The sequence below is a fragment of the Penicillium mononematosum genome (genome assembly GCF_028829835.1).
Source record: "Penicillium mononematosum strain IBT 11891 chromosome Unknown utg000001l:1.0-4488741.0:1.0-4491989.0, whole genome shotgun sequence".
Taxonomy (NCBI): domain Eukaryota; kingdom Fungi; phylum Ascomycota; class Eurotiomycetes; order Eurotiales; family Aspergillaceae; genus Penicillium; species Penicillium mononematosum.
The window spans coordinates 2997373-3011377 of NW_026643271.1; the positions used below are offsets into that span (position 1 = coordinate 2997373).

A 14005-nucleotide genomic window follows, 5' to 3' on the forward strand; every position below is an offset into this window, starting at 1 on the left:
CACTGAAACGGTCAAGGTCAGTTTTGCCACTGGAACACTTCAAGTCTCAATTCAAGAGCACACATTGTATCTCTTTCCAATAAAATTATGCCAAAATGCAGTTTATACTCGTTTCCCTGCTGCGCCTGGGTAAATCTGAGATCTGCCGAGGTCCCTCGGCGATGTCGCCGGACTAGGCATATCCCTGTGACTTGAATGTGTGACTTGAATGATAATTGAATCTCAGCTGCAACCTCATCAAACCTCCTAATTATACCCTGCACAAACCACAGGAAAGATCACAATTTGCTAAAATGCAAGCCGTTGTTTTCAAGGGCCCGTTGAAGGTAGCCATCGAGCAAAAGCCCATCCCCCAGATCCAAGATCCAACAGATGTCATCCTGAAGGTGCGATACACTGCATTATGTGGCAGGTAAGAAATCAAGATCTATCTCTAACAGCGCACAACGGTTCATATCCGCGTAGTGAACTCCATGTCTTTCGCGGCCACCAAAAGTCCGGCACGGAGTTTATCATGGGCCATGAGTTTACAGGCGAAGTTGTCGAGCTTGGATCAGACATAAAGAACTTCCAAAAGGGAGACCGAGTAGTCTCACCCTTCACTGCGAGCTGCGGGGAATGTTTCTACTGTGAGCGTGGCTTTTCCTCTCGGTGTGCTCGAAGCCAGCTATTCGGTACTGTTGCACTTGATGGTGGACAGGCCGAGTACGTACGTGTTCCACTAGCCGATTCGACTCTTGCCAAAGTCCCAGCTTCAATCGACGAGAAGAAGCTGGTTCTTATGGCCGATATATTCCCGACTGGGTACTTTGCTTCTCTGAATGCTTTCTCTGGCACAACGCCAGAGGAGATCCAAAAAAGCACGGTACTCCTCTTTGGTTGTGGCCCTGTCGGTATCTGCGCACTTATTAGTGCGCTCGATTACAAGCCGAAGACCTTGATTGCAATTGATAGTGTGCCTTCCAGACTAGCACTTGCAAAGAGTCTAGGAGCCGAGCCTTGGAATTTCAAGGAGGACGAAGAAGGACTGCGCCAAAGGGTAAAGGATCTTACTGACGGTCGTGGAGCGGATATCGTTATCGAAGTTGTCGGACTTAGTAGTGCTCTCAGGATGGGGTTCGAGTTGTTACGACCATGGGGCCGTATATCGAGTGTGGGCGTACACAATGAGGATATCCCATGGACTGGGAATGAAGCTTACGGAAAGAACCTTCGTCTACAGATGGGCCGATGCCCTGTACGGAGTATGTCTGATTCCACATCTTACTTGGATTGACTTGCTTAATTGTGCTAGGTATCTTTGGTCCGGCGATGGACCTCTTCGAAAAGAAGCAGGACACCCTCAAGTGAGTTTGGCTAATCTAATATTCGTTGTTTTGCGAGTATCTAATGATTCCCAGCTTCATGTCTCAAGATATCCGTCCACTCTCGCAGGCAGTTCAAGCGTAAGTTCTTCTCGTTCAGATCTTGACGCCCTATGATTGACTATTCGGTAGATATGACGACTTCGATAACATGCGGGCACACAAGGTGATCTTTGAGGCGGATAAGTGATGAGACCTACTCAGTAGCGAAGATCGGAAATCCAGGAGTTATTTGAGCCTGATCCTGAAGATCCACGTCTGTCTTTTTTTTAAGCCGATCTCAAGAGATGCCTCTATACTTGGACTGTATCCATAGGATAGTTATTTAAAAGATTTGTCTTCAATTGTAAGGTAAATGGTTCCTGTCCCTAGGAACGTCGTGCTAAATAGCACCATGCCCAATTCCAAACGCCTGCCCATGCCAGTAGATGTGTCATTATGTAAAGAAAAAACAAGATTATTTTATGGTGCGTCAAGCATCATGAGGTCCTGATCAATGTTGTCGTCGTATTCGTCCGTGACGATCCGGGATGCGGATGGGACCATTCCGTCCATTGGATGCCCGTTATTCAGCTCTTCTCTCATCATCCGCTCTTCCTCCGTCCTCCTCTTTGCCTCATGGCGCTCGATGTCAGCCAAGCCCCAGGTAGAAATGCCTTCTTGATCTTTCGATTTGAAAGGCTGGGCCATGGTCCGCAGGAAGTTCTTCGCATTCGATACAGCCATATCAGTGCTAAGATTGGTTTCGCTGTCCAACATTGCCTGGTTGATCCACTTGGGGAGTTGGGGCCGCTTTCGTTCGAATCGACGATCCGCCAACACCATGACTCCATAGTCGTCCTTGCCACGCAGGACACGACCCAGACACTGGGCGGCATGTCGAATCGCATCGAAAGATAAGAAGTCATTCTCCCGAATACGATAGTTCTCACGCAAGAACTCGAGACGAGCTTTCAGAATTCGAGATTCGGTGTATTGGAAGGGAACACCAATACACAGCACTGCACGACCGTAATGGTGATCAAAATCAATGCCCTCGGAAACCTTGCCACGAGCGACACAAAACAAGATCGCACCACGCCCATTGCAGCACGCTGTTCGGTAGGTCTCCAGGGCGAGTGAAGATTCTTGTGCATCAGGAGTTTCGACGAGAATCAATTTGTAGTTCCAGATTTGATCCAGAATACCCATACCTTGCCACATACTGATGATTGATTCCATGTAGAGATAAGAGGGGAAGAAAACGACAACGCCGTCGGGTGTGATGCGAGCAAACTCGGTCACTAGACTGCCGTAGTTTCGCACGACACCAGGATCATTGCGAATTCCGAACGAAGATGAAACCTGTGCTTGGTCTGAGCCTCGAGTGACAATCATAGGCAAGAAAGATCGTCGAGCGAGTGTCATGCTGTATGATTCTTGCAGAACAGCGGTGAAACCCAGCATTTTCGGATACATTTCCAACGGCGACAAAGTTCCCGAGGTAATGATCACAGAGCTGAAACGATCGAATACCGGCTTGATAGCAATAGCGGCATCCAAGCACGTGAAATGGAGGATGGGATTTGGTACAGTAGCCGCTTCGGATTCGAAGGGCTCAAGGATAAGAACGAATCCCTTGTCGTAGGTTGCGACCAGTGTTGCAAATGTGGCCACCTCTTGAAGAGGTTGATAATCTTCAATATTGACAAGTTCAAGCGTCCGTACAAGTGACGTTAGACGCTCGGCGCAAAACCTCAAAGGCTTTCGCTCAATATAGGTAAGGTCTTTTAGGTGAGTGAGGAAAGAAGGAGGTGTCTCGGATATGGTATGGGTGACTTTCATCCGAGTCTTCAGATACTCGATAAATCTCTTCAAGAAAGAGATGAAATGCTCGGCCCGGCGGATGTTACCAGGAACAGCTTCCTTTAATAGGTCATCTGGCAAGACCGGATTCGAGATGAATTGATCTTCGTCCCGAGCTTTCTCAGCTTCCTGCAGCCCCTCCACTAATTTTGAATACTCGTTCTTGAGCTTTTCCTCATCCGTGCTCTTCATCTCTTCGATCCTGCGTTCCAGGTTGTTTGCACCCCGAGTCGCTTTTCGTAAGGAATCCTCGCTCAGGTCTATACTGAGCGATTCGATACAGACATTGTCAATGTTGTGCGCTTCGTCAAATACCACGATGCAATCTTTCGAGAGCTCTCGGGATACACGTTCCGCAATTTTCGGATCGAGAAGATAGTGATAAGAATAGATAATAATATTGCACCACGGCATCTAATGAAGTTTTGTCAGAAATGGGTCACTTTGAGTGCGATAGTCGCTCGATATCTTACCATACGCCGAGCGGAGAAGTAGGGACATTGCTTGTGCTCTTCTCCGTATCTTGACAACCCGTCCAGTGTGAAAACGCCTGGGGGGGGACGAGGTTATGTGGCTCGAGTAAGTCAAGGTTCTAGGCCTGTTAGTTCGTTCAATGTTGTATTGTTGATAATCAAAATCCCACCTCATGGTATACACAAAGCTCAACATCTTCACCACGCTCTTTCTTCTCCTTGACAAACCCGGCCGTCAAGCTTCTGCACCTGGCATCGACCACGGTACCACTCTTCTCTCTTTTTACTGAAGGGTGAAGACAGAGGTTCTTCCGACTGGTCAGGCCAAGCGCACGAAATTCCTCCTCATGACCCAGCTCCTTAGCACGATGTTCCATCAAAGCCTTCAACTCCGCTAGAGCTTTCTCGATCTCCGACATGGTTCGGGAGCAGTAGATGAGCTTACGGTGCTCTGGGTAGTGCTGTTGATAGGCGACGATCAACGACAAGAGCGAAACTGTCTTTCCAGTTCCCGAGGGCATTTCCAGCACACAGTGACCCCCGACGTCGAGGGTCTTTTTGAGATCGCACATGTAGGCATATTGTTCGGGGTAGATGCGAGGATACGGAAACAGCACCGGAAGATCACTGTGACTGGTCAGCTTGGAGACAAGATAAAATCAGATGCAGGGGACATACTCAATGAAGAACTTCATCTTGGCTGGGCTCTGATGCAAAGCGCAAGAGGGCAAAGGATCAGAAGAGAAGAGAGCTCGCTCTCATCTTTCGCGGCTCCGCCTATGCGCTTGTCCTATTTGGGACAGCGATGACACAAACTCACGTGATGGCTATCTTGGTCCCGCGGAACTCTTTTGGGGATTTGATATTGAATGTGCTTGCACCTTCACACATGCGATGGAAGAGTGATATAGCGTTCAAATCACACTCTACCCTACAACGAGACCCTCTTGCTCTCTCAAGCCTTTCTAAATCTTCAATTTCGAGGTCCTCCCCCACTACTTGCTTATCCCGCTGACCTCATACCCCACATGAGCAAAAAGTTCAAGTCCCAGGCCTCCAGCAGTCGCGCTGCTGCCAGTGCCTTCGGGGCATTTGGGGGCTTTCCCGGTGGTCTCTCCAGCGAGGGAAAGGACCCGTCTGCTCTCACATACATTGCAGCACCTCCAGATCTTTCTCGCATTGCGGACCAGCAAGTAGTCATCGCCTTCAAGAATTTACTAAAGAAAGATGACATTACACGATTGAAGGCTCTAGAAGAGCTGCGAGACCATATATCAAGAGTTGAAGTCAAGAAGGGAACTCTAGATGACGGGTTTCTAGATGCATGGGTATGTCTAGATTGCTTCTATATACAAACACCAAGTAGTAACAATGCTTTTCCCCAGGTCAGAATTTATCCCAGACTCTCGATCGATCTGTCTCGCCGAGTACGCCAAGTTGCCCATCCGATACAAGGTACAATTTCTGGTCTTGTTGGGAAGCGCATCGTGCCCAATTTACCAAAGGTCATCGGAGCATGGATCGCAGGAATCTACGATAACGACCGGCCAGTCCACCGTGCCGCCCTTGAATCATTCACGAAAGTCTTTTCAACCGAAAAAAAAGAAACAACGTTTGGAAGATCTACCAAACCTCCATTTTGGACTTTGTGGATGATGTCATTCTTCACCAAACAGCCTTGACATTGAGTGATGAAAGGACAGTGAAGAGGGACGATGCCGAGGGGAAATATGCCCGTGTTGCGGGAGCCGCGATTTTGCTTTTCAACCGCGTACTAGGTATGTTAAGCGTGTCTACCTTGCAATACTTTCTATCTAACAATCCAATGCGCCTAGGCAATTCGTCCGATGAAGATTTACAGAAGAACATAACAGAAATCGAGAACCTGTTAGCCAGCAAGAACTTGTGGGCTCTCTGTTACCACGATGATCCATATGTTCGCCGGTCCGTATACATGCTGCTCCGATCTGCGGTTTCGCGGGAGCCTGGATGGATCGACTGGAAGACTCTCAGCTCAGCCGTCATTGGGAAATCTTTGTCTCTTCAGCAAATCGGATCGGCTACCGAATTGTCAGAGTCCCTCCTCTTATTATCTTCGCTGAGGCCTCAAATATGGACAGATGACTACACTGGGAAATCATCTGCCTCGAAGAGATTGCGCCAGTACATGCAGAAAGGGTCCGAGGGTGGACATTCTAACTTTTGGTCAAACCTAGACCAATTGCTTCGAATCATTCCCCAAGAAGTACTAGCAGGTGTTGACAAGGCCACTGCTGCCCATGGGATCACCTCTGCCAGTGCAATCACCTTGACTGAGGCTTTACAAGAAGGTCTCAACTCGAGAGAAGAACCGCGCTCAAATCTTGCTATCGGATGGAAATCCTATACCCAGATAGGAACATGGCTTGCAACATTGGTCCCGCAGGAGCAAAAATCCGAATTCATCACGCAGAGACTGTTTCCCTTGGTGGTGCAGTATGTAAGAATGGACCCAGAGCTGACACAATGGTCACTTCCGGCTGAGTTAGCCGAAGGAACTTGTGTAGATTATGTTTCCACTCTGGCTTCCGCCGAACCAGCCCAGGAACTGGAATCATTGTGTACATCCCTTTCCGATGGGCTGCTGGAAGCTGTGAAGCTATCAGCCCCAGAACAGTCAAAGGACTTCCGTGGATCTCAAGACTTAATATGTGCCCAATCCAAACGCCTCTTGGATTTGGAGTCTGCTGTTCTCTCACGGACCGCAGATACCGAGGTCGAGTCTCAAGTATCTGAGGTATTTCAAAGAACAAGCACTTCCCTTCTGGAAGGTTGTCTCGAAGTCCTGCGCACCCGTAATGGGAAGCCATATGGGGCGGCCGCCACAGTGGCGGAGTGTGTTCGCAGCCTTCCATATGTCGCCAAAATGTCACAGGGCCTCCAAAGCTTTGTGCAAAATGATGCACCGGAGCTTTTGATTTCACCGTCTGCTGATCGATTGATTACAATCATCTTAGAATGTCGGGAGTGGGATGGATTCGCGTCCAGTTTCGAGAATGTTGTTGAGCGAGCATTGGCCTTGGAGCTAGAGCAGTCTAATGTGCATGTACTCCAAAACTTACTTTCTTCTCTCGATTTCAACGATGCTGAGCACAAAGACAAGCTTAACTCACTTGTTGTGCGGGCCCTTGACAAAGCTTGCCAAGGTAGTCATGCTCATTGGCCTATCATCATTGCAGTTCTTCAAAACAAATCATCACACGGCGAATTGATGGATCAAATATTTTTATCTTTGATCGAGGCGTTATCTTCAGATGATAAAGTCTTTGATGCCTTGCATGGGCTTTCTCATATTGGAAAGTCTGCACCATCATCAGTTCGGGGGTTCCAAAATGGAACACATGGATCGAAGTTAGCAGGGAAGCTACTTTTCCTCACTGAATCACCATCTGAAGAGGTGGCAAGCTTGGCAGAAGCTCTGTTGAAATCATTGAAAGAATCTGGTGTTGGCGATACGAGTGCCAAGTCAGGCATCGAAATTCTCCAACATGGATTCAACCATGTGGATGAAGAATCATTGTCGTGAGTGCTCCATTACCACCATGGTTTATAGGAAATTGTACTAAATTTGATTCAGGATTGAATCACTTCTTGCTATCGCAGAGGAATTGCTGCCAGGTCTTACGGCTGAAGGCGCAACCAGTACCGTGAAGGATATTTTGCCCTCTCGTCGTGCATGGGAGGAATCCCTGACCCCCTTTCTCCAACTTCCACCTCGCCCCTCCATTGCTATAACAAGTCCCCTAGGAGGCGCCGTTCACTTGATCCAGCGTGAACTATCTGAGTCCTTCGAGGGGTTATGGCTGACTATTCCTCGCGATGCAGACCATCGCTCTTCTGCATTCCGCCTGGCAATCTTCACCATCAACATTCTCTCTTCTTCTGACTTACTGAAACATATGGGCCAAGCGGACCTAGAGACTTTGTTCCATTTCTTGCCCTTGGCAATTCAACTTATAGATGACGATTTGAGCATTGAGAATTGCAACGGCATCTCAGGTCTCGAGCTGGCTGATCAGCGAGAAGAGTACATGGAGATTGTTTTTGCTGGCCGCAAGGTGGTCGGTGAGTGGATTCGCGACAGTGAGCCAGTCAGTTTCGCACCCGAGAAGACCATTTCCTCTTTGTTTGTCGAGTTTTGGGAAACCAGACTAGAGGAACTAAAGGGTACAAATCCCTTGGATTATAGGGTTGGCGAAGCCTTCGTCAAGATAATGACTGTTGCGGATTCATTGCAAAAGTCAAAATCATCGGAGGACGTTGCAAAGATCTGCAGAGAGGCGCGGACAGCGAATCTCATACGCTCAGCATCCTGGTTCGCGGTGTTGCGAAGCTCCATACTTTCAAATACCATCGGAAACAGAATCTGCAATGAGCTAATTGCCGATTCCACTGGACTCAAGCCCCAGGATCCTTCCCAAGTTGGTAAGTGTCTGACAACAGATTAGCAAATATAGTACCAATACTAACTGTCCACAGGATTGCGGAAGCTGGCTCTGTTGAATATCCTATTGTCTGGGAAGAAGATGTTGTCTCCACCATTCCGACACAGAGACTAGTCTTCCTCGCCAAGAATTTGATTGAATGTCTCCAATCCGACTCAATATCTCTCGGTTTGAAATCCGAAGTTATCCAGACTCTTTCTCTTGTCCTTCCAGCTCTCGGGGAGATCTATGGATCTCATTGGGAAGAAAGCATGGGCATCCTAAACTCTGCATTGCGGGAAACCAATGGAGGCGAAGAGGGTCTACCATTACTAGTGTCATCTTTCAGACTCTTCGCACGATTGAAGTCTATATCGGAAAGTGACGACAGCAATGACGACGTCCAGGATGCTTGGTTAGACCGGAAGGTCGGTCTTTACAATGCCCTGGCCTCCACCATTGACACGTTCGGTAAGCGCTTTAGATTTCTCTCATCACTGATCTGTCTAACGAAACATAGATTCCTCAACCACATTCCACCAACCTCGGGATGTTGCCGTTGACTTATTACGACGCCTGATTAACACTATTCCTGTTGACAAGCTGGAGGATGTCAGTGGAACGTTCCACCTTCTGACTGCGCACAGTCGAGCAGTTCAACGAACTGCTTACACAATTCTCCATCACTATATCCCCCATGCTCAGGAGAAGGTATCTTTTGAGGTCGCTTTATCCAAGACTGCAGTCAGCCTTCCTGATGAGCTCGTGTCTCTATTGCTTGAACCCCCGACAATGCAAATGGTCTCTGCTGGGTACGGAGATGACAAGATGTGGACCAGTATGCGGGCGTACCTTCTTAGCTGGAAGGTGGTGTTTGACCATTTCTCAAATGCTGTAAGTTTTGACTGCTCCATGACAAACTGTAAAATAACCTTGCTAACAGTCCGACAAGTCGCTCCCTGTCCAAGAGTACTACACATCGAGCATCAGAGAAAACAATATCCTCATCCCACTGCTAGAGTTCACGTTTGATTTCCTTCAGAAATCACATGGAAAGATGATCGATGCATCCAAGCTTGATATTCGATCATTTGAGCCGGATGAGTCCGAGAGTGCCGAAAAGGAAACACAATGGCTCCTGGTACATTTGTACTATCTGTGCCTGAGATATTCTGCCAACATGACCAAGAATTGGTGGATTGACACCAAGAAACGCATCAAGGGTCCGGTGGAAGCCTGGACTGAAAAATACGTGAGTGATCTTTGGTGGTGAGCCCCTTTGAACGAGAAATTATAACTAATACTGTTTTCAGATCTCCCCCTCGTCGTTCAGGATGCACTCAGAAGTGTGACCGACTGGATTGCCACACAGGATGCAAACGAAGAACGCGCACTGGAGGTGAAGATTTCCCCGAAGACGGGCGAAATCATTGCCAGCATTCCAGTCGACGAGGAGTCGCCTCCAGTTGCTATTTCTATCACTCTTCCACCTGCGTACCCGCTTCAACCGGCGTTGGTTGTCGGTCGAAGTCGCGTGCTTGTGGACGAGAAGAAATGGAAGAGCTGGCTGCTGACGATCCAGGGAGTGATCATGTTTGCCAATGGCAACCTGGTTGACGGATTATTGGCTTTCCGACGAAACGTCCAAGGTGCTCTGAAGGGTCAGAGCGAGTGCGCTATCTGTTACTCTGTTATCTCAACAGACATGCAGACACCGAACAAACGGTGTGCCACTTGCAAGAACACCTTCCACTCGGTCTGTCTGTTCCGCTGGTTCAAGAGCAGCAACCAGAGCACTTGTCCGCTTTGCCGAAACAACTTTGTGTATGTTTAGATACTTTGTTAAGTTCACTTGTACATAGAAAAGAGACATGGCATGACAAACACAGGGCAGGGCCCTCGGATTCGGCCCGATAGCCGCGAACGAAGCAGGACCCTATTTTTCAGCATCTCAAATTCCAGCAGGAATAAAAGGACCACCTACCTTTAGTACCCTGCATACTTGACACTGTAGCTGAGACCAATGAAACAGGGACGTTTCGAGCCATTCCCGATTGGGAAGTTGAACTGACTATCCTCGGTGTCGATGCTGAGAGCGTCTCTTGATAATCACAGTATTACAGTTAGATCTCTATACCTAGCTAGGGCTCTGGAAATCGATATAGTTCTTTTTGCCGAGATATATGCGAAGAATTATAGCTCGTCCAAAGTCAGTTAGAGCGAGAATCCCCATTCCATACCCCAGAAAGATCTGACGATTCTATTGCCTATAATAACGCGGAGAAATGGCACAGGACATCACATTTCCAACCCCACATCCAATAGCCTGTCAAGTTTGAACCATTCTAGCCTGGTCCAAGCCTATACATCGGTTGATTTAGCCTAATTGTGTGCCCGGGTGGCTCCTGTTCCATTTCTTCACGGCTGAAACTGCCGACCTTGCTACAACGCAGATGAGGTTTCATACTCCAAATGGCCATTAGGCAAAAATCTCCCCTCGGTCCAAAGGAACAACTTTCATTTCTTGCTGACCTATTATACGGCAAATGCAATGCTCTTCTCCAATTGACAAGGGGACGTTCTACATCTACATAAAGCAACCGTTGTCTCCTCTGTTCGAACTTCATACCCACTTTCACACCTGAATATATCCAAGGCCACAACTAGCTTGCACTTCTGACTGATATCCATTAACACTATGATTTCCAATATCTTGACGTTCTCCCTCCTTGCCGGCAGCGCTCTGGCTGTCCCGGCCGAACCTGACATTGAGAAACGTGTCGACTGCCCGAGCGTCCACATCTTTGGCGCACGCGAGACCACCGTATCTCCCGGATACGGCTCATCCAGCACAGTTGTCAATGGCCTCCTCAGTGCCTACTCAGGCTCCACAGCCGAGGCCATCAGCTACCCTGCATGTGGTGGACAATCGTCTTGCGGCGGCGTGAGCTACTCGAACTCAGTTGCCCAGGGTATCGCAGCTGTCGCCTCGGCTGTGAACTCCTATAACAAACAGTGTCCATCAACCAAGCTTGTTCTGGTCGGATATTCCCAGGTGAGCTGTATTTCCTCTTCGCGAAAGACCAACTTCTTACGATGCTTCAGGGTGGTGAAATCATGGACGCAGCCTTGTGCGGCGGCGGCGTACCAAACCAAGGCTACACCAACACTGCGGTACAGCTGTCGACATCCGCTGTGAACATGGTCAAGGCAGCCATCTTCATGGGTGATCCACTGTATGTGGCAGGATTGCCGTATAATGTTGGAACTTGTGCTGCTGGTGGCGTATGGACTTCCCTATATTCCCCTTGAACTTGGGAGCTTTGGACCTAACGCTCGAGATATAGTTTGACGCACGTCCTTCTGGCTTCTCTTGCCCCTGGCCAGTAAGATCCAATCGTACTGCGACGCCCCAGACCCATACTGCTGCAACGGCAGTAACGGTGCGACGCACCAGGGCTACGGAGCTGAGTATGGCGCACAGGCTATTGCCTTTGCCAAAAGTAAGTTGGCTTAGGTGCGGACCTAGTAGCAATTCTACCAAGACATATATTAGCAGGGGAATTGCGCTTGGGAGAGTTAGATAGGCCTACCACTGTGATAGCTTGGTGGTGTTTCCAGTGCACTTTTGCAACTGTTTTTGCTGCTGGACATAATTCACTGGTTTTATAAGCCTGAAGAGCTTCCATTGAGGTTGAATCTTACAACTGTCCACCTGGGCAAGGTTAGTGTAGTTACCGGGTCGATTAAACAAGGGGTAGGGTCGAGGGTGTAGTTGGAATAAATTGATAAAGATATAACTCTGAAACTAGTAGGTAGTTTGAAAATATTAATATGTAGACAGACGGAGAATATGACGAGATCCATGCCCACTTGGGCAGATAGCTACCCCACCAAGAGCTCCAAGCTTCCTCCATTCCCCATGGCCACTCACATTCCCAACCTCAACACTCTCCGACGAGGCCGAGGTCGAGGCCGCGGCATAGGTCGCACAGAAGAAGCTGGATTCCCTTCTGGAAAAGACCGCATCGTTCAAGGCACAGACAATGACGCAAGCGTGTCCCGCCTCAGCGCCGTCGAGCTAGGATACCTAGAGGATGCGTACGCGGCGGCATTGACACCTCCCGGGTCGGCGACGCGGCGATTGCCAATTATCAACAGAGGTGAGTCCGTTTTTCCAGACTATGCTATCCCAAATGACAAGAGAGCCTATGGCTGACCGGGACACCTCCCGCGCCCCAGGAACCTACGCCCGCACAACAGCCATTGACCAGCTCGTGGCGCGTTTCCTCGGCCCGTCCTCGCCGGGAAATACACACAAGAAACAGATCATATCTCTCAGGCGCCGGGTCGGACACGCGCGTCTTCCGGCTTCTCTCGTCGCGCCAAACCCCGGACTTCGTCTACCACGAGCTCGATTTCGCCGTGAACACAGCGGAGAAGATCCGCGCGATTAGATCGGCGCCTGTGCTACAGAACGCGCTGGGGATCGACTCGTCGCAGGTTTCGTGGAAAAGGATACTCGAGTTACCGTGTCGGAGGCCGGCGACGCGCTCCATTCGCCGTCGTACCATGTCCACCCGGTTGACCTGCGGTCGCTGTCGACATGCAGTGACCCCGCCGCAGCACTGCCAGGCGTGGAAACGGGACTACCGACTTTGCTGATCTCCGAGTGCTGTTTGGTCTATCTATCGCCTGCCGAAGCGGAGCAGGTGGTTGCATTCTTCACGCAGCGTCTTTTTGGTCATGGGCGTGTAGTACCTGGAACTGGCGACGGCTTGCAGGAGGCGCAGATGAATGTCGCTCCGCTCGGGTTGGTTCTTTATGAGCCTATTCGGCCGAATGATGCCTTTGGTCGTACGATGGTGTCGAATCTTGCGGCCCGGGGAATCCAGCTCAAGACTCTCTCTAGGTATGCGTCGCTTGAGGCGCAGCGAGACCGCTTCCAAGACCAGGGCTTTGGTGATGGCCAAGCTGCGGCTGATATCGAGTTTATTTGGAAGCGGTGGGTTAACGAGGATGAGAAAGAAAGAGTTGCTGGGCTAGAGATGCTCGATGAGATGGAGGAGTGGCAGTTGCTTGCACGGCATTATTGTATTGCATGGGGATGGAGAGATCGCGATGATATTGCGGCTTTTGCTGGGTGGAAGGACCTAGAGGGTCAACGAGGCGAGTAACTTCATTTGTGAATATTTGATGTCTGATGATACAGCCCTATAACGAAAGCCCATGATGTATATCTGAAAATACAAACCAAAATCACCAAGAAGCACCTACAGAGCAAATCACACCCCTATATTCCACACCTTTACTCCGGTCGAAGTGCAGGCCTACGAGGCTCGTCATCAGCAAGACAATTTGAGTATCTATACAATATAACGGTGTGGTCGTTTCAATGCGACCTGTCATATATTGTTAGATGCACTGGGGCCCGCAAAATCCAGGTGATAGGCCGAGTGGATATTCACCATGCGAGGAACATCAACAGTCCTTGCAGCAAACTCAAAAGATATCCTGTTTATCGTGCGTGATGCATTGCCTTTCTCGGCATCCACTCTTAGCACCCGTTGCAGCAGGATGTAATCGAAGCTGATGCAAGATACCTACCGTTCAGGGCTGCTGGACTATCTGACAGATATCTCACCAATGATCAAAGTCTGAAGTAGTATAAAGAGTTACTTGTCTTCTATCATTAATGACGTACAGAGTAGCCCTGAAAGACTTGGAATAATCTGATAAGCCATTGAAGATATCGACATTCGACGCCTGCATCATGTACTAAATCAGCTCCATGCTTTTTGCATTGATATTCCTACCAATTACAGGCACGGGCGATACCGGACATTCCTCACAATGCGTA

The 14005-nt window shown here is 49.0% G+C and overlaps 4 protein-coding genes across 4 annotated transcripts; 3 read left to right on the forward strand and 1 right to left on the reverse strand.

Moving 5' to 3' along the window:
* Positions 1 to 293: 293 nt before the first annotated feature.
* Positions 294 to 1554, forward strand: N7519_001114 (alcohol dehydrogenase family protein; the record flags this gene model as incomplete). Its single annotated transcript, XM_057287892.1, has 5 exons — positions 294 to 412; positions 466 to 1244; positions 1295 to 1346; positions 1401 to 1445; positions 1497 to 1554. 5 exons carry the CDS (start codon positions 294 to 296, stop codon positions 1552 to 1554), a joined length of 1053 nt encoding a protein of 350 aa, XP_057153975.1.
* Positions 1555 to 1826: 272 nt separating this feature from the next.
* Positions 1827 to 4377, reverse strand: N7519_001115 (TFIIH/NER complex ATP-dependent 5'-3' DNA helicase subunit RAD3; the record flags this gene model as incomplete). Its single annotated transcript, XM_057287893.1, has 4 exons — positions 1827 to 3623; positions 3683 to 3759; positions 3867 to 4309; positions 4361 to 4377. 4 exons carry the CDS (start codon positions 4375 to 4377, stop codon positions 1827 to 1829), a joined length of 2334 nt encoding a protein of 777 aa, XP_057153976.1.
* Positions 4378 to 4710: 333 nt separating this feature from the next.
* On the forward strand, positions 4711 to 9979 carry N7519_001116 (ubiquitin-protein ligase RKR1; the record flags this gene model as incomplete). The annotated part of the gene is made up of 9 exons (XM_057287894.1): positions 4711 to 5010; positions 5068 to 5265; positions 5304 to 5460; positions 5518 to 7243; positions 7299 to 8146; positions 8179 to 8616; positions 8666 to 9039; positions 9098 to 9401; positions 9459 to 9979. 9 exons carry the CDS (start codon positions 4711 to 4713, stop codon positions 9977 to 9979), a joined length of 4866 nt encoding a protein of 1621 aa, XP_057153977.1.
* Positions 9980 to 10843: 864 nt separating this feature from the next.
* ppm1 (protein C-terminal leucine carboxyl O-methyltransferase ppm1) lies at positions 10844 to 13322 on the forward strand (the record flags this gene model as incomplete). The annotated part of the gene is made up of 7 exons (XM_057287895.1): positions 10844 to 11200; positions 11251 to 11381; positions 11493 to 11531; positions 11584 to 11648; positions 12027 to 12308; positions 12350 to 12719; positions 12758 to 13322. The coding sequence occupies 7 exons, from the start codon at positions 10844 to 10846 to the stop codon at positions 13320 to 13322; spliced, it is 1809 nt and encodes a 602-aa protein (XP_057153978.1).
* Positions 13323 to 14005: the final 683 nt, after the last annotated feature.